At 44.8% G+C, this 22,304-nt stretch overlaps 2 protein-coding genes across 3 annotated transcripts in view; both read right to left on the bottom strand.

The window, feature by feature from the left end:
- LOC119174653 (ras association domain-containing protein 1) overlaps positions 1-16,644 on the bottom strand; it is a 31,616-nt gene extending 14,972 nt beyond the window's left edge. Inside the window, exons 1-8 of one of the 2 annotated variants that reach the window (XM_037425645.2) lie at positions 16,434-16,644; positions 15,722-15,893; positions 15,169-15,421; positions 12,812-12,933; positions 10,969-11,070; positions 10,193-10,377; positions 1,313-1,425; positions 873-982 (exon numbers count right to left, since the gene is read on the bottom strand). In XM_037425645.2, coding sequence (XP_037281542.2) covers positions 873-982; positions 1,313-1,425; positions 10,193-10,377; positions 10,969-11,070; positions 12,812-12,933; positions 15,169-15,421; positions 15,722-15,893; positions 16,434-16,456 — 1,080 coding nt within the window. In that variant the 5' untranslated portion in view covers positions 16,457-16,644. The other variant, XM_037425646.2, reaches the window with a different exon arrangement.
- Positions 16,645-19,548: 2,904 nt separating this feature from the next.
- Positions 19,549-21,843, bottom strand: LOC119173897 (neprilysin-2). The gene has a single exon (XM_037424679.2). It carries the CDS (start codon positions 21,841-21,843, stop codon positions 19,549-19,551), a length of 2,295 nt encoding a protein of 764 aa, XP_037280576.2.
- Between the last annotated feature and the right edge of the window lie 461 nt (positions 21,844-22,304).

Below are 22,304 nucleotides of genomic sequence, written 5' to 3'. Positions count from 1 at the left end.
ATACCTTCTTCTTGAGGGATAGTAGCAATCTACCTGTCATAATTTGAGAGTGCTTGCCAAATGTGCTTCACCCCATTTTTCACCCTATTTTTATCCAAGTTAATACTACAGTAAAAAGAAACCTTGCACCTCAAACTGTCAGTCAAGTTGCTCTTGTATTGTGACTTGCAATTTGGTAGCCTTTTGATGAGATGATTAAATTGTCACATTAGCAGCAGTGAAAGTCCCATAAAAAACCTACATTTCACTACAATGCTGCACATTACTGGCTCAGTACACATGGCCCCTCCTGACAAACTAAAATTTAAATCTTCAACAACTACAGATAATGAACGCTCAACAGCTCTTTACTTGTGTTCGAACTGAGCAAAAATCTAACGCCTACGTACAGCTCGAACAGAGCGAAAATCTATTGCCTACTTACAGCTCTATTTTTAATGTTTCAATGTACTAGTTGCACTGCACAGCATACCTTCAATGCCATTTGCAGTTGCATTGCTCCAATTGAACAACAAGCATGTCATTATACAATACAATCCTGTTTAGAGGAGGGAAGCTAACACTCGCAGCACACACTACTTATGCCACTTTAATTATTTTTAAACTTGTAGCTCATAACCAGATGGGAGCCACAGCTGAACCTCATTATGATGAAGTTTAATCTATATATCATTTAATAGCCTCCCTCATATTTAATATCGTTATAAGCATAATCGCTAGTAGTGGAAAAAAGACGTATTCATATGCACCATTGTACTGGTATTCACCACCAAATCAGCTTTCGTGCTGTTGTCTTACTCAAAAAGGCTTCAATCACCACGAAACATTGAGTAAGGTTAAACAACAATTAGTAAATGAGTGTACAGCCTTACCTCTATATCACTATTGTCATTTTCCTGAAGAACAAATTGCCTCGTTCGGCTATTCCAGTCCAAGGCGAGCCATAAAGGTTTATCCGTATCTTGAAGTTTCCTAAGCTTCACTGAAACAATATGCAAGAAGAGGTCAGATTTTATGCGACCTTACAAGCTCTACGTTGAAGAGAACAGGAGCTCTTTTACTGTCTTGACTGCCTTTATATGTACATTAGAGTTTATGAGCTGCCATATTTACAAGTAAATAAAAAAGATATCGTTAACTCTCGAAAAGCAGTTATTTTAACAACAGAAGCTGAAAACAGAGCAAAATGTTTAAAGGCATGAAAGCTCGCTAAACAACAAACTATTCACCGTTACAACACAGCAGTGTTGCCTTTCACTACAATCAAACCCAGAGCAAATACAGGCTCGTTAAATTCTGTAAATAGACATACCTTCACCAGTGCTTTCGTCGACTTGACTTTCATAAAGTGCAAACTTCCGTGGATTGTCTGCTACTTTGAACTTTTTTAGAAGGGCCACTATCAGTTCCCGTACAGAATATTCACTGCAATGAATAAGCACCAGCTTTATCACATCTATAATAACTGTGGGGGTTTCATATTCCAACGCCACAATGTGATTATTACAGACTCTGTAGTGAAGGGCTAGCGAAATTTTGACCACCTAGTGTCCTTTCGCGTGCACCTACAAATCAAACCTAAATCACTAGCATTCTGCACTCCAGAAACGCAGCCACTGCCCCAGAATTCTATCTCACGGCCTTCGTGTGAGCAGCCGAGCACCATTGTCACTAGGTAGGTTAACAACACAGACGTCCTTAAAGATGACTCAAGAGTTGGCTAATCCTACTGAAGAAAGAAAATCCAACTGCCATAAAAAAATGACAAGAATAGTTCCACTGTGACTTCTGCAAACTCTTCGTGAAGGTGGTTACCACACAGAGCATTGCTTTTCACCAGAGAAGGTTGTTTATCCCATTGACAGAAACCAGAATACTGTTATTCTATAGCCAAGCAATTGCCATATGCTAGGTGTGGCTCTGCAGGTGGTGATAAAGTAGAACGTGGCAAGGCTTGAGAATGAATCAATGTAAACCAAACTGTCATAAAAGACACACAAAAAAGTTTCACCTTGGCGAGTGTATGTTTTTGTACAGGTTATGTGCCCTTGCCAGACGAGTGCTCATAAAATGCTTGATTACATAAACAAAACTGTGTATTGCCCCATTAACTAAAACCAGAGATTCTGCCATTTCAACCTGCCCCCTTGTCAGCTCCGTAGAGCCTCAGAAAGCTGATCATATTGCGACTTCATTTGAGTGCACCCTTGACCTTTCAGAGGCCTCTCTGAATGTAACGCACTTCAAATTCTGGCAAATTAAAAACTATTACAGCAGCTACTGAGGACACCCTGCAGCTAACATAGGCTAAGTCGCTCTGTAACTTGTATATTTCGTAACCCCTGCCATGCCATGAAAAAACTTTCCTCATTCTTGAGATTAAAAAAACAAAAAACAAAGACAAGCTCAGCTTGCTGACGGTGATTTTCCTTTCTCTCGTACTGCCATACACTCGTTGGTATCATCTCAATGGTCTACCATTTTCAGGTACGTGGAAGTACACATACCGTTGGGCACAAAAAAATAGCTTAGCTTGTTTGTGCGAAGGAACCAAGACACGTGGGCAAGGAAGGAGTACAAAAGAGATGGTGTTGGTTATATAAGGGTAAAAGCTTTAGATGCATAGAGTTTCATACAATAATACCTAGAGAGGAATCTAGCACTGCGATCGTGTACCTCCATGGGTATTATGGGGTGTACAGGCTTCAGATTGGATAGGGTTATCTAGCAAACTGTCTACAGACTTTTTTCTACAGTTTTAGTTTCGTTCTTCATGCAACGCGGGTAGTAGGCTGAGGTGAAAAAGTCTGAAGCAGTCCCTATGTTGTTTGTAGAGGCTTAAGACCACTTATGTCTGAAATTTTCGGCAACGTTGAAGCTTTACGAGTCATATTTGACAGTTTAACGAAGCGTTGTCCCCGCACAGCTGCGCAGAGATGTAGCCTCTCATGCCAGTGCAGAATATTGCGTCGAGTTCATGTTTTTTCATGAGCGCGTCTTGCCTAAACTCGTTTTAAATCAACTTCAAAACAATGGCGAAGCTAAGTAGATGCACCGTCATGCTACGCTGACTTGACTTCACAACAAACCAGAGATGCGTTGGGGGCAGACCACTTGGACAAACGCACCTAACATCGCAGAAAAGTAAACGTTAAGTTTTTCTCACTTATTACTGTTTTGTTATTTATATAAATAGATAATGCGTACTTTCCAGAGAAAAACAAGCAGGCTTGTTTTCAAGCGCTGTAATAAAATAATTCTTAAAATATTGATGCCGAATCTGGAATGCAATGGCAGAGCAATGCATACCCTGATGGTTAAATTTGCCCAGGTATCACTTTTGCCCCATTGTCACAAAAACTTTTAGCAATAAAGTTTGCATACAAATAAATAAAGCAAGTTTCAATTAAACATAAGTTCATATCACTTTGTTTTACACTTGGAAAAGAAGCGTCGCAAATTTCAAGAATGTAATCAATCCAAAGCGGATCCAAAGCCTGTACTTCCCATAATTCCCATGGGGTTACAAGTGCCACAGAAGGCGCCCGTGTAGACACTAGCGCCAGATTCCCCTCTAGGTATTATGTATGAAACTCTATCCTTAGATGCCTCATAAAAAACATGAAAATTGACTGCCAGCGTGCCATGTCATCAGTGATGGTCTCCTGCGGCGTTGGTGACAACGGAAGTGATCCAAAATGTAATCATCACATAATTATGTCGCCATATGACGTCATCATAATGCTACAAATTTTGGAGTAGCGTCACGTCATGCTGTCAATACATGAAATCTCAGCTTAGTCACAGGTGGGCCATTCACAGGGGCAGTGCAAAACCATGCCAGATCCACAAAGCTTTTGGATGGTGGTGTGGCAGGATCAATATAAACCTAGTGAAAAAAAATTGGCTTTCGCCTTCGAGTCATCTTATGTGCATGCATAAGGGACGCTGCGATTTTCTTGGTCAGAATGTTGAATAAGTGAGGCAAGAAAAAAGTTAAGTGACTGCACGAGTATCACGAATTGCTTATGCTAAGACTTTGCTCCATAAACGAAGCAAAGCAAGTCTCACACATGATGACATTTGATATGGCTCTGCTGTAACTACACTAGCCCATACGTAAACTTGTTGCTACTAGCTTGGCTTGTAAAATAACGCATAAAAACAGTGCACTGAAGTGTACTGTCATCTAGTTACTATAACCAAGCTATGTCAGCGCAGGCCAAAATGCTTGGATATTTTTCCTATGTCTAATGAAAAATTATTCTGTTGACAGCTTGCTATCGCATCAACGGAGAAAATGGTTCTCACAAGCAAGCTGACGTGAACGACAGGAACATGGTTTTAGCCTTAGAGGAAGATAATTGGTGCAAACAGACAAGAGAAAGAAAACAAATGGCTATGGTTTTGCGACAGGTCATAATGTGCAAAATCATTTTTCGATTTATCATCTATTTTGAAAATGCATTTTAACTTTCTAAATACAGTTTAATTCATGGTGAGCTGTTGTTTGAGGTTGAAACTTCACCAAGCACCTTCTGAAAACAAGCAAGGAGAGCACAGCTCCATAAGATAGACAGAGTGCTCCATATACTGCACACATGACTTCCTATCACAGTAAGCACGAATTAGCAGGATGCTGATTGATTTGATTGATTTGTGGGGTTTAACGTCCCAAAACCACTGTATGATTATGAGAGACGCCGTAGTGGAGGGCTCCGGAAATTTTGACCACCTGGGGTTCTTTAACGTGCGCCCAAATCTGAGCACACGGGCCTACAACATTTCCGCCTCCATCGGAAATGCAGCCGCCGCAGCCGGGAATCGAACCCGCGACCTGCGGGTCAGCAGCCGAGTACCTTAGCCACTAGACCACCGCGGCGGGGCGACGAATTAGCAGGATGCAATCATTCTTTTTATTGTACAGTGAAACCTCGTTAAATCGTAGTTGGCCGGAGCTCAGAAAAAGTACGTACTAAACGGTAGTACTGCTTAACCAAAATAGCGTCAGGTCGCTCATTTACCTGTCAAAAAAAAAAAACCCTTCAGGGAGTGCGATGAAAGAACAAAAAACGTGCAGTAATTTATTAACTTCGCGTGACAAAGTCTGTAATCTTCATTTCACGACGCAGCAGCCTAGCAGCAACGACAGCGGCCTCAAACTCACTTATGCTGTGAGCCAGCTTTTCGGCCAGCCCCCTCTTCTCGGCAAATACCCACATGATGCTGACACAATGCGCAGCTTCAGCCACTGTCGGACCTGGATCACCTGTGTTGTCGCTTTCCATGTCGTCCTCATCACTATCATTTGGCGACACTTCGACAACCGAGGCAACAATGGCTTCGTCGGACATGTCCGTAGATGTCTGCACATCGCTATCTGCGTCTCTGAAGTCGGGAAAGGAAATGCCTTCCGTAATGCCCTGCCGCTCCAGCACTTCAGCTAGCAGAGTTTTGCAAGCTTCGTCTACGATGTCCGAAGTTTGGCCGATGGTTTCACTGGCATCATCTGCGTGCCTCGCACACACACTGAAGCACGCTTGAAGCAATTTTGAACTGTCGTTGCTTCAACCTGCCACCACGAGTATTCGAGCAGGTGAATCGCTCCAATCAGGTCGATGGAGAATAATTTGCCACATTTTATGACGAGAAGAAATCTGCGCAGCAGATTCTTCTTGTAGAGCTGTTTTACAGCTCGAATGATGTCTTGGTCCAAGGGCTGGGCAATCGCTGCTGTGTTTGGTGGCAGAAACGCCAACTTCACAGCCGTCAGGTTGTCCCGGGCGACATGCGCCGAAGCGTTATCTAAAAGAATAACTCTTCTGTTCTTAGCCGCAAAACGACGATCGATGAGGCGCACGTACTCCTCAAAGAGTTTTGCCGTCATCCACGCTTTGGTGTTGCTGCGATAGATGACCCCTGATGGCAACCGGGCACCTTTGAAACATCTAGGCGTCGCCAACTTTCTAATCACGAGGAGCGGAGTTTTGTCAGTTCCAGTCATGTTTACGCAAAACGCCACTGATATTCTGTCTTTTGCATGCTTGCCACCGGTGCACGTTTCGCCTTTCAATGCGAGCGTTTTGTCTGGTAGCAGCTTAAGGAATAGCGCCGATTCATCCATATTAAAGATGTCATCAGGTGCATAGTCTTCCAAGATATTCTTCAGCTGACCATTTTGCCACTGCTCCACACCATCCACGTCAGCAGCAGCACCTTCTCCCGAAACAATCCTCGTGGTAATGCCGTGCCTCGCCTTAAATCTGGCCAGCCAGCCATTGCTGCACACGAAGTTGTCATGGTTGAACTGCGAGGCAAAAACCAGGGCCTTCTCCACGAGCAGGGGTCTGCTGATAGGCAGATTTTTTGGCCGTGCAGCTTTTAGCCACTTCACCAGTGCCTCCTCTACATCCGAAAACGTCGAACCGCGTAGCCGGCACCTTTTCGCAGTTGCAGAAGCACTGCCTAGCAACTTCTCTCTGGAATTCCAAATTCCATACACCGTGGTTAACGGCAGGTCCTTTTCGCGTGCCAGTGCTGATTTATTCATGCCGCTTTCAAGAGTACGAATTATGTGCGATTTCTCCTCTATTTTCAGCACTCGATGTTTTTGTCCCAGCTTCGGCATGACGCAAGTACGAAGCAGCACAAGCACACATACACAACACGTGAAAAACGACGTGAGAGCTGTACGGCACGGATCAACAGAGAACACCTATGCACGGTGCCAAAGGAACAAAGAAAGCAAAGCAAGCGCACACCGTGTTTGAATGAATGGATGCTTGGATATAGCTGTACCCTTAGATCGGGCGGTGGCTAGCGCCACCAAGCCGTAATGCTTAATGAACCAAAAACTATATTTATTTTTTTTTCCCTTAAATAGTGAGGTTGAGGATTCGTACTTTGCAGTGAAGGGTTTAATTTTCACTCGTGCCTTGACCTTAGCCACTAATCAGATAACCTTCTTCTAGTTAATTCTACCCGCTTAAAGTCTATTTTGCCCTCACTGTCCCTAAACCCCAGTGCTTTGAAAAACTCTGCGCCATCATGTTGAACTACAGGGTGAAGCCCTTTACAGAACATTATCAAGTGTTCGGAAGTTTCCTCTTCCTCTCCACACGCACTGCACACCGTGTCTACCCCTTCGTATTTGGCCCGATATGTCTTGGTTCGCAATACTCCCCTCCTGGCCTCAAACAGTAGAGAACCACCCCGAGTATTATCAAAGATCCTTTCCTTGGCAATTTCCTGCTTAAAAGTTCGATAGATCTCTAGTGCGGACTTCTTAATCATGCCAATTCTCCACATATAGGTCTCAGCTTCCTTCACCTTTTTCTTAACCGATAATTCTTTTTGGTTTGGCCCCCTGCTGTTTTCCAAGTATTTACCAGTCAATTTTCTGGTTCGCTTCCACCACTTTGTATCGACATTCTTCACGTACACGTAGCTGAATACCTTCCTAGCCCAATGCTCCTTCCCCCTTTCTCTCAATCGCTTTTCAAATTTTATCTTGCTGCTAGATTCCCTGCCCTCAAATGATGTCCATCCCATATCACCTTGTACTCCCTGATTTGGTGTATTCCCGTGAGCTCCTAAGGCAAGCTTACCTATTCCACGTTGCTTGATTTCTAATCTTGCTTGAACTTCTGATCTCATGCACAAGACCGCATTGCCAAACATCAGACCAGGAACCATGACCCCTTTCCATATTCCTCTCACAACATCATACCTATTGTAATTCCACAGTGCCCTGTTTTTCATTACCGCTGCATTCCTGTTACCTTTAGTCGACACATATATTTCGTGTTCCCTTAGGTACTCGGCCCCATCACTTATCCATATGCCCAGATATTTGTATTTATCTCTAGCGTGACCTCCTGTATTCTAAGCTCACTACCTTCGTTGTCATTGAAAATCATGACTGCTGATTTTTCCTTACTGAATCTGAAATCTAACCTATCTCCCTCATTAGCGCAAATGTCCACCAATCCCTGCAAATCTTCCTTGTTGTCGGCCATTAGCACTATATCATCTGCGTACATCAATGCTGGTAGTGCCTGTTCAATGAGTTTTCCTTGTTTGACGAAAGAGAGGTTGAAGCCCAGTACACTTTCCTCTAATTTGCATGTTTGTGCAAAGCGCCATTGCGTGGACAACACCAGAAGCCTAGCCGGCCGAGTGCTTCTTGTTGCAGAAAAATCCAAGAGATGGCGCTCACCAACACAGCCGCCATCATCATCAACACAAACAAGCGAGGCGTGTTTCGATCTCTGTGGCTTGCTGTTCTGTCGAGACGCCCAGTGGGGCACGACATGCCGTGGCGAGTGCGCAACGAAAATTGGAAAAACTACTTATTAACCAATATACCGTAATTACTCGAATCTAACACACACCTTTTTTCCGGTTAAGCGAGTTCATAAATCGCATGCGCGTTAGAATCGAGTACGAACAAAAAAAATACGTTCAATCTATTGCCATCGGCAAATACAAAATGGCCGCCCCCTACGTTCGTCGGCATGGCGCCGCATCGGCCATTTCTGCCTATGTGTTTCCCATGTGCGGCACTTCGTACGTGTGCTGAGGAGTCCGTCATCTAGTAGTGCATTAGCATCGACGGCGTGGAAGGGCCGACTCCAAAAACTCGAGTGCACCACGATGCCGCTTTTAAAAGAAAAGCCATCGCGTGTGCGGAAACGGACGGAAATCGGGCCGCATCGCGGTCGTTCGGAGTTCCCAAAACGTGCGTGCGGGACCGGCGGAAACAAAAGCAGAAAAATGTCGACAGCAAAGCTCACACAAAGGCTTCAGTGGACCACAGCAGGGTCGGTTTCCGCAAATTAAAGAGCTGCTCGGCGAGTATGTGCTTGAGCAGCGAGCGGCACAGCGGCCCGTGACGACAGAACTGCTCCAAGTGCGGGCTATGCAATTAGTCTTAGAAAAAGGTCTAATGTGGAGCCAGTTTAAAGCGAGCAGATGCTGGCTAACTAACTTTATGAAGAGGAAACGCTTTTCCCTCCGAAGGGGAACATGCACATGCGAAAAGTTTTGCGGAGGAGTACGATGAAAAGCTTCACAGTTTTCAGAGGTTCGTCCTAAACTTGCGGCGCAACAACGGCTACCTGCTTGGGCAAATCGGGAATGCCGATCAGACGCCTCTTTACTTCGACATGCCTGGCACCACAACCACCGAGAAGGGGGCGAAGCAAGTTCGCGTGCTGACATTAATCCACGGTAAAACTACAGTGACGGCAATGCTCTGTTACACGTCAGATGGGCACAAGCTTCGCCTGTACCTCATATTTAAATGGAAGACGCTCCCGAAAGGAGTCGTTTTTTCGAGTGGTGTGATCGTGCGGGCCAGCGAGAAAAATGGGTGCGCATTGCAATCGATGTCTTACGTTTTTTTTTTTTTTTTTTTCACGGTGGAAATGGGTGCGCGTTACAATCGAGGGCGCGGTAGAATCGAGTAAATACGGTATACGCGATAAGCTGGTACGGCTTACGCGGATACAAAATGCATTATGTTCAATGGCCGCCGGGTCGGGAATTTGACTTCACTACTTTTAAAACAAAACTACTGTTTACGCGGGTAAGGTTTAACGAGGTTTCACTGTATCAGATCTAGGTGTAACAAAAGCACTCAATGAGAACATGTATACTCATAAACAGAATACCGAGTTCTCTGCTAATATTGGAGAGTGACCCAGACAACAGCATCCCTAAATGCTGTTATCTCTCCATGACATCATGCTCAGGGACCCATAGCAACTTGCCATATTTCACAATGAAAGTTCCGATTATCACTGCTCAGTCAGCTATAAATCAGTTAGCAGGCAAATTTGTTTTACGTAGATCTTCACGCCTCATACCCGTCTGTTTTCTCGCTCACTTTCGGTGGACTTTGTTCTATCCCACACCTGCTAAAGAAACTGCTGTGCATTCTAACAGTGGGCACACAATGCGGCTTTTCTTGGGCAGCTAAATGTACAGATCTCCACACTTTTAAGGGAGCTGAGGAATCGTGAAACTATTTTGTGTGGACTACAATAAAAATAGACTCGCTTAACTTATGCTGAAGAGTCTTTTAACTATGCTGAAGAACAGTACCAGCAGAAACTATCATGACTGGGGCTTTCTCTACTCTTATGTTGATGCAAAGCTTCATGCTACCATAAGAAGACTTCCCGCTTACCTCGTAATGTGAAGAGCCTTTATAGTGTCCCTGGGCAGGTAGAAGGAAGTAAGCGTTTTTCTATCACTGTCTTCATCCTTGAGGATGTTGTAAATGGACGGAGGTCTTGTACCGGCGACAACGTTGATGGGACGCATCAGGTTCATGCGCACTCTCACGAAACCTCGTACCGACCCGTCTTCTTGCTGCATTCGAGGGAAATAGAAAGAATTTGCAAGCTACAGAACTGGGCAGTTTGTACTCAACAAAAAGGCGGACTTTTCATGTGCGTGTACAGTTATGTACTATCATGGCATTGACAGAACAGTTTTAGTCACAGCTGCGATTGGTCACATTCAGTAAACTATTAGTGCTACTATAAGATTTGTTACAGAACCTTGAATGCGACCTTTTAATATAGTGCTCATAACTAAGCACTCTGCCAGAGCTTTACAAGAAATGCCTAAAGTATACCCTATGCATACAGATCATTACAGTATATATTAAGTCCACTGATATAGTACTTTCCATAGAAAAAAAATTACTTCAGCAAATTCTACTTTTATGTTGATTTGATGCCATGTCAAAGGGAAAGGTAGTGATTATTGCAGAAATAGAAAATGCCTACAATTGGGCGGTCGTACAATTTTAATCACTTTACTAACAACTAACCTCTGGCTTTCAGTGAACATTCATTTTGGCAACGTCTACAATATGTCGTTAATTCCTCTTGCTGCTAAAATAATCAGGGGGTAATAAGCAAAGCCGGGAAGTACAAAATAAATGCAGTAGCTTACCAAAACCATGTCAAGCCCTGGTTCTTGTAGGTTGTAGGACTGAATTCGTGACATTAGCTCGTCTCTAGGCAAGTCCTCAAGAAACAATGGTGATATACGACCCTGTTTAAAGCAAGTAGTTAATATTCCCATTCATTAGTAAAACAGTTAAAAAGCTCACTGCTATGGGACATACAATGCATGACGAAGTTTGTAATAATCATAAATGTGACAAGTTTGAGCACTACTACAAGGTCTTTTTCTTGCACTGTTTGCGTTGCCAGTGTGCGCAGCCTCTGTAGCCTCACATCTCCACCCAGCAGTCTAGTTGTCAGTGTCCGTACGTTGGATAAACCAACCAGTATTTATTTGTAAAAGACTGCCACCCCACTTTTTATGCAACATGAGATTGCAAATGCTATAGTACTGAAGCCCATTCAGCATATACCAAAAGCTTTACATAAGACTCATTCATACAATGTGACGCAATAATTGGTTCACATACTAGACTGATCAAGCATTTTTGTTTCAAGTAGCAAATTAGTGCTTCATCCATGATCAGCCTTGAACACTGATAGTGAATCAATAAGCTTGGTTAGCCAGCTAAAGCCTATGACGCTAGCTACTAAATTAGGGAATACATACTACCGATAGAAAAGTACACCAACATCCTTGAGGCAACGAATCATCTCGTGAACACTTTAGTAAGGCTGAAGGTCACTTTGAAAGAAAGCATTTACTAATGTTTCACAGGATGCACAAGACAATATGTGTAAGTGATCAACAAATAAATTGTCTCCTGCCAAAAGTATTTTCAAAGCAAGGCACTGCACGACTACATCTTCATTATGACAAAACTCTGAATGCACAATGTTTACAGAACAGCAGCACAATAGACATGACGGAGTATAGGCACAACAAATGTTGGAAAGTTTGTTGACCATTTGAAATTTCAAGCTTTGCTTAGTAATTGTTACGGTGCAGACTATGATGTGCACTACCCATGCCAACCCACATTATTAGCAGCTCATGCGATTTAACGCTTGCAAGAAAGGGCCACTTACAGTGCTCTTCAGGCTAGCCTTTTGTTTCCTTCCTTAGCAAACATCAAGCGTACTAACACAGTACTCAACCGCGTAACTGGCTTGTTCTGAAAATCTGATGTTATGCCAACATCTGTGTCATTTGCCCTTCATGTTTACTTCTGCATCAAAGGCAACTGTCCCTCTCATATATGTCCAAGGCCTTGCAAACAAAGTAGAATCTTAGTAAATAAAAGTATCTAAAAGAAAATAGCAGCCTAAATGGAATAGCTGCCTCTTATATGATCGAATTTGGGCATATATTCTGCAATCCTGCTCAACTTTGAGTAAACGAAATTTCTTTTGAATAGAACACACTTTCTTGGTCCCTTCAGGTTCTGTTTAGCAAGATTTTACTATACTAAGATAATGCAGGTACTCATCAAAATGAAGCCGAGCATCAGGTCACCAACAATTTTAAAAACAGTAGCGTTATCATTTTTAGAAATATTAACATATTTTTATCTCGTGGCATCAGAACAGAAACAAAATTAGTACAGGTGTTGAGCAGTTGAGCAAAAGGTACATCTGACAGCACTCACAACTCCAGTGGACAGGCCTTAGAGCTTCAAAAGAAGGCTGAGCAGTTTCTTGTGCAATGGTATAATGTGCACTGGCGATTATTCACAGTGTTTACATTGAATACCTACTTATAAACAAACAGCACTTTCCTTTTATTGCTTTTACAGAGAGATAATGCACTTCTAATCACCCCTGTTGCCCTACCCTAATACAACCTGCAGTTAGGAAGACACCAAGGGCATTGAAGTAATAAAACTCACATTTCCTTCCTTTCTCTCGTCTTGCTTCTGCTCGCTTAGGTCGCTCGTTTCCATTTCCCCCTGGCCTTTGCAGTCTAATGCGACAAAACTTCGACACCTTAGGTGGCAAGTAAAATTGCAGTCTGAAAAGAAGAAAAACAGTACAATGAAGTGACAAAGGTGCTCTGCATAACCATAGAAGTGTGCAGGGTTTCTCATCAAGGGGAGGGGGGAAGGGGAGGAGGCAAATCTCAGTCTTCACTCCCATGCCCCCCCCCCCCCCCCTGCCCCCGTTGATTGATCTAAAACATGACAACATGCTCTACAATGAAAATGTAGTGACAACAGTCTTCTGATAATGACTGCCGTTGGTCATTAGCTTTCTGGGATTAAAGATAGGAAGGGAAACAGTTCTTCGAATACGGTATCGTGCTGTTCAAGCAATGACAGGACATGTTCGGCTGAGTGAAAATGTGAGACAGGCTTTGTGCACCCTATTAAGTTATTCAGGGGAACCAGTCACCTCACCAGTCCCCCTCGTGTGCATGCCTATGAGTATAACTTACAGTTAAAATGAAAAGAAGTTGTCTATGAGCTAGGGAAACGTATTTCTCAACCTCATTACTTCGTTCTGTTACTTCAATCACAGTCAATTTTTCATTAGCGCAGTTAATTAACTGAGGTCTCAAAGTCTGAGAATGGAGCAACAACACACCCACTCTGCTTGCTGAACAGCAAAGAAAGAAATATCACGTTGACCTTTGGTCTTCTTAATCTTCCAGGTAAATTTTCACTGGTTACTGCTATATTTTAACACAGCTTGGGGGTGACGCACAGCCTTCTGTAAATTGAAGACGGAGAAAATCCATTGTACATGTACTTCCCGAATAATTCCAAGGAGTCAGGCAAACAATTCTCTCTTGTCCTTTAGTCATGCTAGCAGCTAGAAGGTCAAGGTGACTTGGAGTGCTTCGAACTAGAATGCAGCAACCCAAACGAACCATGCAAATCAGTTACAAATTTTAATTATCTGATTGTAAACAATGCCACAAGGCACTATAAAAAGGCCGATCGAATGAGACGTAAAATGAGGCCACTCTATGAAGTGAGGAGATGATCATAAGAAGTGAACTTCGACTTAGCGGAAGCAAAACTGAATGCCAAGCTTGGGTATTTGCTTTTACAGCTGGACATTGGGCGGCATTAGTGTACATATACACCTTTAAATCAATAAGTAGCGCATCACATATATCACACTTGTAGTGAATCGTATGCACTACAAATTCACCACCAGAACTGTAAATAGTAATGACATTTGTAGTGAATGTACTATGAAGGCTAATTGCATTAATGCACTAGAAGAGGACTCATCAAGACATGCCAGTTGACTTGCGTGGGGCACATAAACGTTGGTATATTATACAGAAAGAGAGTGAATAAATAAAACGGCTGCAGGCAAGCACTCCGATTTTCTCGCCGGCTAAACAAACTTGTAAAACAAAGCTTCCCGCTTGTTTAATATGAAAGCGGACGCCCCACATGTAAACAACATACATTCACTGTGATGCACTAGGATATACGATATGTTACTGCTGCGACATTCGTGTAAATACGACGCCGCTACATTTCACTCCTGCAAGGCGTCACTATAAATTTAAATAGTGATCTTTTTCTGCTGCAAAGTTTGTCCAGATGCAACAGTAGAAAAGTCAATCTAAAAGATTGATTACTAATTAAAACTTTTGAGTTGTACAGGTTTACATATTGAGTTGATGTCCAGCCCTACTTATAATCTACCAAAACGTACTTTAAAGCGTTGTGAATGAAACATATACAGACTTCCCAGCAACCAAGTTCAATATCAGAAGTCTTTGTGCAGGAATCACAGTGTTTCAAGTCAATTAGCACTGCTGCATTTAGCTATATTGTCTTGACTGGCTCTTATTAAGATTCGAGATTACTATACGGCCACCACATTTCCAAATATAGGTTGTTTAATTTCTCAACATTTATGTTTGCTGCAAAAATTGCAAATTTCACATCAGTGGGTGGTTCTTACTAGTTTGGTCATGATTGAGCACAAGGAGCACATTAGCCATGTCTATTCTGAGCACCTTTGAGTCGCAATGCATGCTTGAAATGCATTGATTCAAATTTGACGCAAACTTAGTAATGTGGTTTTCTTTCTCCCGTTTTGGGAACAGCTGAATTGTTTCAGGCATATCTTTCCTTCATTTCCGAAGGCGAAAGGCTTCTACAGCAGTGCAAATAATTTCGTAGCATGGTCAAAATCAGCCAGAGATACGAATACCTATCCGTGCGCAAATACAATTCATACTCTTTACTGTCACTTGCTAAAAACCGCAACGTTTTCTCACTTTGACACTGAAGCCCTTGCTGTAAACTGCAGGCTCCCCACACAAAGTCACCGCACAAGTCACACCAAGTCGGATTCTTGAACACCACCGGCTCAAAGTCGTGCCCCACACCGCTCTCAGTTGGGTCGATTTCAACCACACCAAAGTTGGCGAGTTCGATGAACTCCGACCTGCGGAATGGTTGGTACCTCGCAGCCCTCGGATGGTAAAGCGTCTTGTAAGGGGTAGGAAACACTGTTGTATCTTCGCTTGGCTGAAAAACAACAGTTCAAATGTGAGCAGTCAGTTTACACCAGTAGACAATTCAATGCACTCTTAAACATAGCCATAGTGAGGCTATTAATCGATAAATTGAAGTAATTACAAACAGCCTATTAAATTTCACTTGCAGCTACCACAGGCAGTTCCCAACAATCTTCATATTGACATGCTGACATGTAAACAAAACAGAAATGCCCAGCTGTTAATCACATATCAGGATAGTGACATCAACTTGCAGGTGTTAATCTTTCCGCAAAATATTTGCGTGCTTATCCGTATCGCTGCTGCTTACCTTTGGTTTTGGTTTTCGTCGAAACGGTATTGGAAAGTTGAAATTTTGCAGAAACACGCTTGGATTGAAGGTTTGCTTCAGCTTTTCTTGATATGCAATGACCCTCCTTGGCGTTGACGGCGGCGTCAGAAACCTAGGAGTGTGTTCCCTTTGGCTCTCGGCTTTCGACATGCTGCGCAAAATACAACACCGGCATTGAAGAGCTGGAACAATTAAAACGAAACCAAACGCACAGTGCAACGAAATGGCTTCACGTGCCGCAGAGAGAGAGAGATCGCAGACCCACAACTCAGCGCTCTACAAGCTCCTTAAAAGGATGACAGGTGTACATGCTGAGCCGTGCAGAACAGAAAAGTGCAGTTTCTTTTCTTTTTGCGCTATGACACAACTGTGCACCAACAAGCATCGCCCAGATCAAATAAAAATAAAAAAAAAACATGCTGACGAGCGCCGCATACGAGCACCGACATCAACAGCTCACGTAGCGTGATCGGGTTTCTGCTGGTTGCCCCAAGCGCACTTCCAACTGGGGATGCAACGCGGACACGGGACCGCGAAAGACGATCCTTACCTGTACTCGCCAATTGCAGAGGCACGAGTCGTTTGCGCAGCTCGCGTGTTTCCGTACGAAGCGTGGGGTGAAAATCGCAACCGTAAACCACGAACTCTGGCGCACAGATCAAAGCGGGTTACGAGGTCTTATCAACCGTACCTGATAAAGCTGGGATACCCCATGCGTGGCCAACGAGGAAGCGGTTCGAGCAGCCCACATTTTGAGAGGGGAAAAAAGTAAATCGTAGAATACGTGGTGCGAGGAGAAGCCGCGGAGGCCACAGCAGCTTTTTTTTGCGTGCGTACGCTACGTACTGCGCGCACACACCAAACGAACGCACATCACGTCACCTCGCAGCTGGCGCCACCTGCCCATAGAAAATCAACAGGTACAAGTGAAAATACAAAATGAAACTCGAATCTCTGCGTCGCCTGAAAGTAGAACAACAATAGGGTCATAGTTTTGTTAAATCTGCGCAAAGTCGGAAACCCTAAGCACTGTTGTGTGACATGACAGCTCGTTTCATACGGCCACACAAAAATGCGTGTATCAGGTTTCACAACTGCGCCGGCCCTGAAACTTTCGGTTTCACTTCTAGAAAGGTACAAGCAGAGCAAGGAACGTGCTACGCGTATTTTTTGTTGTTATTTTTTGTGACTTAATTAAAGAAATGAGAACAAAACCTTGAAGCAAGCAACGTGGGAGCTCTTCAAAACAAAGGCAGGAAAGCGAAGATCGTCTCTGATGAGAAACCGAAGCGAGTTTGAAAACGTACGCTTCAGACAACGGGTGACTTGACACTAGAAGAGCACCCAAACCTTGAAAGCCAAGAACATAAAAAGCAAGACATTAGGTTTTACTGAATTCTGTAAACTAATGTCTTCCTCGATTTCATTTCGCGTTATGTTTCCATTCGCACGCTTCATTTTCTCCTCCTAGGAGAACGGTAGAAGAGGCGCGGAATTCGAACGAACATCCGCGTAACCCCTTGCGTTTAATTAACTCCAAAGGTAAGTTTGAGCATCCGAAGTAGTCTAATACCCAGTTTTAGCACTCGTTGTTTAATTAGCCAGGGTTACAGATACTGTGGTATTGGCATATTGGTGTCGGAGGAGTTGGCTGCGAAGAAAACGTTACATTTTCTCTGAGAGAACATGATTATGAAGGACGTCGTAGTGGAGGGCTCCGGAAATCTGGACCACCTGGGGTTCTTTAGCGTGCACCTAAATCTAAGCACGCGGTTCTCAAGGTCCGTGAGAGAAAGATCACAAATAATGCAAATTATATATAAAAAACAGACGTTGAGACGGAAGAGAACGTAGCCCTTCTGCGTGACAGTCAGCTTAACCCCCACAAAGCCACGCAAGTGTATGATAAGGCTCTGAAGAAAAGAAAGGACACATTGCTCGTTCTCACTTGGCTAGGTTTTTACCCTCTCACTTGTCTCTTTCCCATCCCTTTCTATGCTTGCTCTCTTCCTTATCTATCTTTCTTCAAAGCCTGTCCCTTCGCATCTATGCCTTCCTAAGGCTTTCGTTAATTTCTTTGTTTGTTTTTCTATGTCCTTCTTTTTTTCCCTTTCCCTGCAGTCATTCAGTGGCCTTCTTTTTGACTCCCCCACCATAACAAATCCGCTATACAACTTCTACGCCACGAATGTACGAAAGAATTCGGGAAAATGCTGCTACTCACCACACTGGTAGGGCTCGGTCAGTACTTGGGAGGGAGACAACACTGGTACACAAAAATTATTAACAAGAAAAAACATGGGCAGCAAACACTGCTTAAGGGCTGCACGTTTGAGCTTCCTGCCTAAACCAATTGTACAGCTAATTTAACGCATGCCAGCCAAATATTATAGCACACCACTTGGCCTGGAACTTAAAATAAATTCCTAAAGTCAGCTCAAAATTGCTCTCTCATCTCTCGATAAATGACGCTACCGGCTCAAAATTACTACGTCTCAGCCTTATCAACAACTAGGCCTGGGATGTAGGCTGATTCTCCCATTCGCTGACCAATGGCTGATTAGAGGTTGGTGCGATAGATCGTCACATCATTATGTTAACTTATTAAAGTATTATGAATAATTTCGAGTCATTCGAATAACTATTACCTTTTCTTCTTTCTTTTTAAATTTTTTGTGTCAGAAATTTTTATATTTTCCTAAAAAAGAAACAAACTAATCACTTTTCTTTTCCCTTTGCATCGACCTCAATTTTTCACTTACACTAACCGCCGGCTTGTTGGCCGATCCCCTTTAGCAGGTAAGCACAGAAATGTAAGCAAGCAAGCAAGCAAGCAAGCAAGCAAGCAAGCAAGCAAGCAAGCAAGCAAGCAAGCAAGCAAGCAAGCAAGCTTCCAGCGTTTCTGTCGAGACGAGTGAAGAGAGATTGCGATTGCAGCGTGTGGCAAATCATTGTGTAGCTCCGCTCGCACTGGACGGATTCTCAAAATTTTTGGGGCGGTGAATTTGTGAGACATTGTGCTTCTGTATAGAATCCATTCCATGGCTACTAAAAGCGCTGCAAGGTCCCTTTAATGCGTGTAACAAAAAAAAAACTGGCGAAGCTTCTATAAAGCTACGAGAGGGCTGAGCAAACTCCATGGACCGTTGTGAAGACTTCTTTGGTTGCTTATAGATTGTTTATAGGCCTTATCCACCATTACCTTACCCGTTCCCTATAGTATTCTCCCGTTGTACCTATTCTGACTCTGCTGCACCTCGCCGTCGCGTCGCAGCCATGTGTTGGGCTGTTGCCTTCATTTCTAGTGGACCAGTGGCGAGTAGGAGGACTCACCCCATTTCTGTGGCACATAACCATTTATGATAGCTTTGCGACAGGCCGCAATACCGAATTACGGCTCCATTGTTAAAAATATGAAGCTTGGCAAAACGTGTTTTCTGGAAAGATCAAGACGCGGATTCGCCAACAAAACGTACATTACGGATAGGTTTGAGTGCCGCCACCATGTTGGGCTGTAAACCGATAGTGTTTCGCCTCTGACAACTAAACGAGCAGGGTTTCAGTATAGACGCGCACGCATGAAAGCGGTTTGGTTGGTACATACGACGTTTCTTGATATTATCAATTCATATCACGATATACAAATGCAAGAAAACATCAGCTTAATAGCCCAAGACGGCAGCGCCCACATCTTTTAGGTAAAATAGTCGCTATATCAAGGTTGCAGTAACACTGATGTAGACTTTTGATGGTAATATTGTATCTACACATTCAATATCAGCAAATATTTTTAAACCCCGTCGCTACTAGTTGACACATTTCTTAACGGGGTTCATGAAGCTGCCAGCCGGGCACTTGAACGCCTTCGAAAACGCCGGAAAATGGCGGAGAGGTCCGTTCACTCTATACCACGCAGGGCTTTCAGACCCTTGGCGCATCCACTTGGCCAGGAAGTCGCGGTTATTGTTCTCACAGTGCCCAAAGGCGTAATAAAGGAAGAACAGCTGCTCATGCGTAAAAGACAGCGCTCCCGCCAGCTGGAAAGCGCTGGATCCTTTCAACGCTTCAGCCAGGAAGGCCTCAAAAGCCGCAGGGATCGCCAAGACATCGAACAGGTCCGACAGGGAAGTCCGTTCGCTGTTCAAGGACGCATTGGAGAAAGGAGACCTCAAGGAGGCGTAGTCCTGTTGCAGGCAACCCCGCATGTTCTCCAAGACGGATACCGGGTCCGTAGCGGTCGTGTGGAAGTAAAACGTGTACGCCCAGTAATATATAAAACGGTAGAGGCTGCGGTAGACCCGAGTGGCCACTCTTGGCACGTGAAGCAGCTGGACCGATGCGTGGCTCGACATAACGAAATCGAACACGGCCAGTGGTATCTCCAGGTTTCGGTACGGCGCTTCTAGGGTCGGGTAAGTGCGCAAGAAGCCTCCTTTCCAGCCAGTCCTGTACTGCCTGTACCAGTCGGACGATAGCCAGTTTCGCCTCATCATAGCGTTCTTCAGCCAGTAATAGAAGAAGGCGTTTAACGGCTGTGTCGGGTTACTGCTGTACATGTTGCTGAAGTACTTGTTGCGGAACGCCTTGTCGAAGAAACTGCGTGGCACCAGTGGTTCCCAGGAAAGAGCTCGAAGCTTTTTCAGCAGGCTGTCCTTGAACGCGCCGAAGAAACGCGTGTCGTTGCGCACGGTCTCGTAGAAACTGGCGTTGAGACGCTTCAAGAGCAGGTCTCTCAGCGTTTCGTAGCCGAGCAGTTTGACAGAGCCGCTGTAGGCCAGTATCATGGGCACGTAAGGTTCCATGCGGTCCAGCAACTTGACGCAGTAGTGGGCGGCAGGTAAGTGCTTGGCGAACTCGGGATGGTCAGCGTACGCGATGGAGGCCAGCTTGTTTCTCAGCTCGGCGTTTTTGATGAACGGCGAGAGTGCCATGGAGACGCGAAACACGATGTAATTGAGAACGTCCGCCTTTCGCGGTAGCGTTCCTTGGTTCGCGAAACTGGAAATGTATTCCAAGCTTGTCACCTTGACCTTGTGTCCGGTCATGGACAAAATGCGATCACCAAAGGCTCGATCCAACAGAAGACGCCAAGAGAAGATCCTGGAGCTGGGAAGGTTCGACAGGCTCATCGCGCCGCAGTGCTTGGGGAAAAGCATGCAGTCGTGCGTGTGCGAGGCCTTTCGTTGGGCGAGGTCCAGTTCGAACTGAGCTATGTCGGTGTCGGCGATCTTGCCCATAGAGTGCATCAGGGCCTGAAACGCGTCACTGAGGAATCGGTATTCGTTCAGGGGGCCTTCAAGTTTTCCTAGCAAGAGATTCGGTTCCCCAATAACGGGTGAGAGGGTGCCGTTGTTTTCGTATTCTTCGACGAGCGAGAAATGGAAGAGACTGTCAATGCCCAGGTGGCGGTGGAGGTCACCCATCTTAGAAGACACTTCGTCGGCGCTGATTCTGCCCGAGCTGGTGCTCAAGTAGGGCCAGTCTTGAAAGCCGAGGAGGTAGAAATAGACGCCCCGTATGTGCTCGAAGAGTTCGGCGGTAGGGTTGACGCAGTTGTCGAAAAGCACTTTGACCGACGGCACGACACTGTGCTTCTGGACCAACACCCGGGTCATTATCTCGGCGTAGCTGTAGAGGAGGTGGTCGTCGACGGACGCCCTGGCATCTCTGGGGCCGGGCTTGTTGAAGGCCATCCACCTATTGCAGGCGAACCGGTAGAAATCGTCACACGGATTGGTCGAGTTGTCGACGGCCTTGACTACCCTTTTGCCTTCCTTGACGCAGGCGCCCGTGCTGCAGACGTAAGGCTGTGGTCGCGGGCGCGACATTGCAGCCAGGGAAGCCATCTCTTCGCCGATTGAGTCGTTTGTTTTCTGCGGCTCGTCTAGCGAGTCTTCGGTGACGTTCACGGAGAGGTAGGCCGGCGCAAAAAAGGCTTCGAGCTGAGGGATCGTGGTGACACCGAGCATGATGAAGACGACGGCCGTGAGGGCCCAGACGCCGGCCCAGTAGCATCGCTTGTTGAGTATCTCGCCGAGGCGCCGAGTGCCGCGACTGATCAACAGCGTCCTGTCGTCGGACGGCAGCAGCGTCTGCGGCATCCTTGAAGTGCGTGGCGCCCGAACTAGACAGTAGTGTCCCTGACGCAGAAAATGTGGTTTGTAATCGGCGCTCGACCGGTTAAACGGTAATCGAGTGGGATCTCAAGCCGTTGGTTGCACTCGGTGAGCTGCTGCTTCTTCTTCTGTCTCGTGGTTTGCGTGCACACGAGAGATGGTGGTCACTTCTTCCTCCCTGCCCTCTGTGAACTGGTGGAATCGGTGATGTGCCGATGCAGTGGCATCGTTTCTTAAATATGGTCAAAGAGATACCATACAGCGTAATCTGACCGATGGATTCAATGAAACCGTCTTTGGACAAGTATAATAAATACATCAGTTGAATATCGCAGATAAGATAACAGTGCAGAGAACGTTCTTTGTCTACAGCTGCCAGACGCGACAAGAGTGATCGCAACGTGGTGCATGCAGAACAAGTTCATACAGCAAAGCAATGACCACAG

The sequence above is a fragment of the Rhipicephalus microplus genome, chromosome 5 (genome assembly GCF_043290135.1).
Source record: "Rhipicephalus microplus isolate Deutch F79 chromosome 5, USDA_Rmic, whole genome shotgun sequence".
Classification (NCBI taxonomy): Eukaryota; Metazoa; Arthropoda; class Arachnida; order Ixodida; family Ixodidae; genus Rhipicephalus; species Rhipicephalus microplus.
This window is presented reverse-complemented; position numbering and strand designations above follow the sequence as displayed.

What these genes read in the sequence shown, in the direction of transcription:
- LOC119173897 (XM_037424679.2), bottom strand. Translation starts at nt 21,843, where the DNA reads ATGCCGCAGACGCTGCTGCCGTCCGACGACAGGACGCTGTTGATCAGT.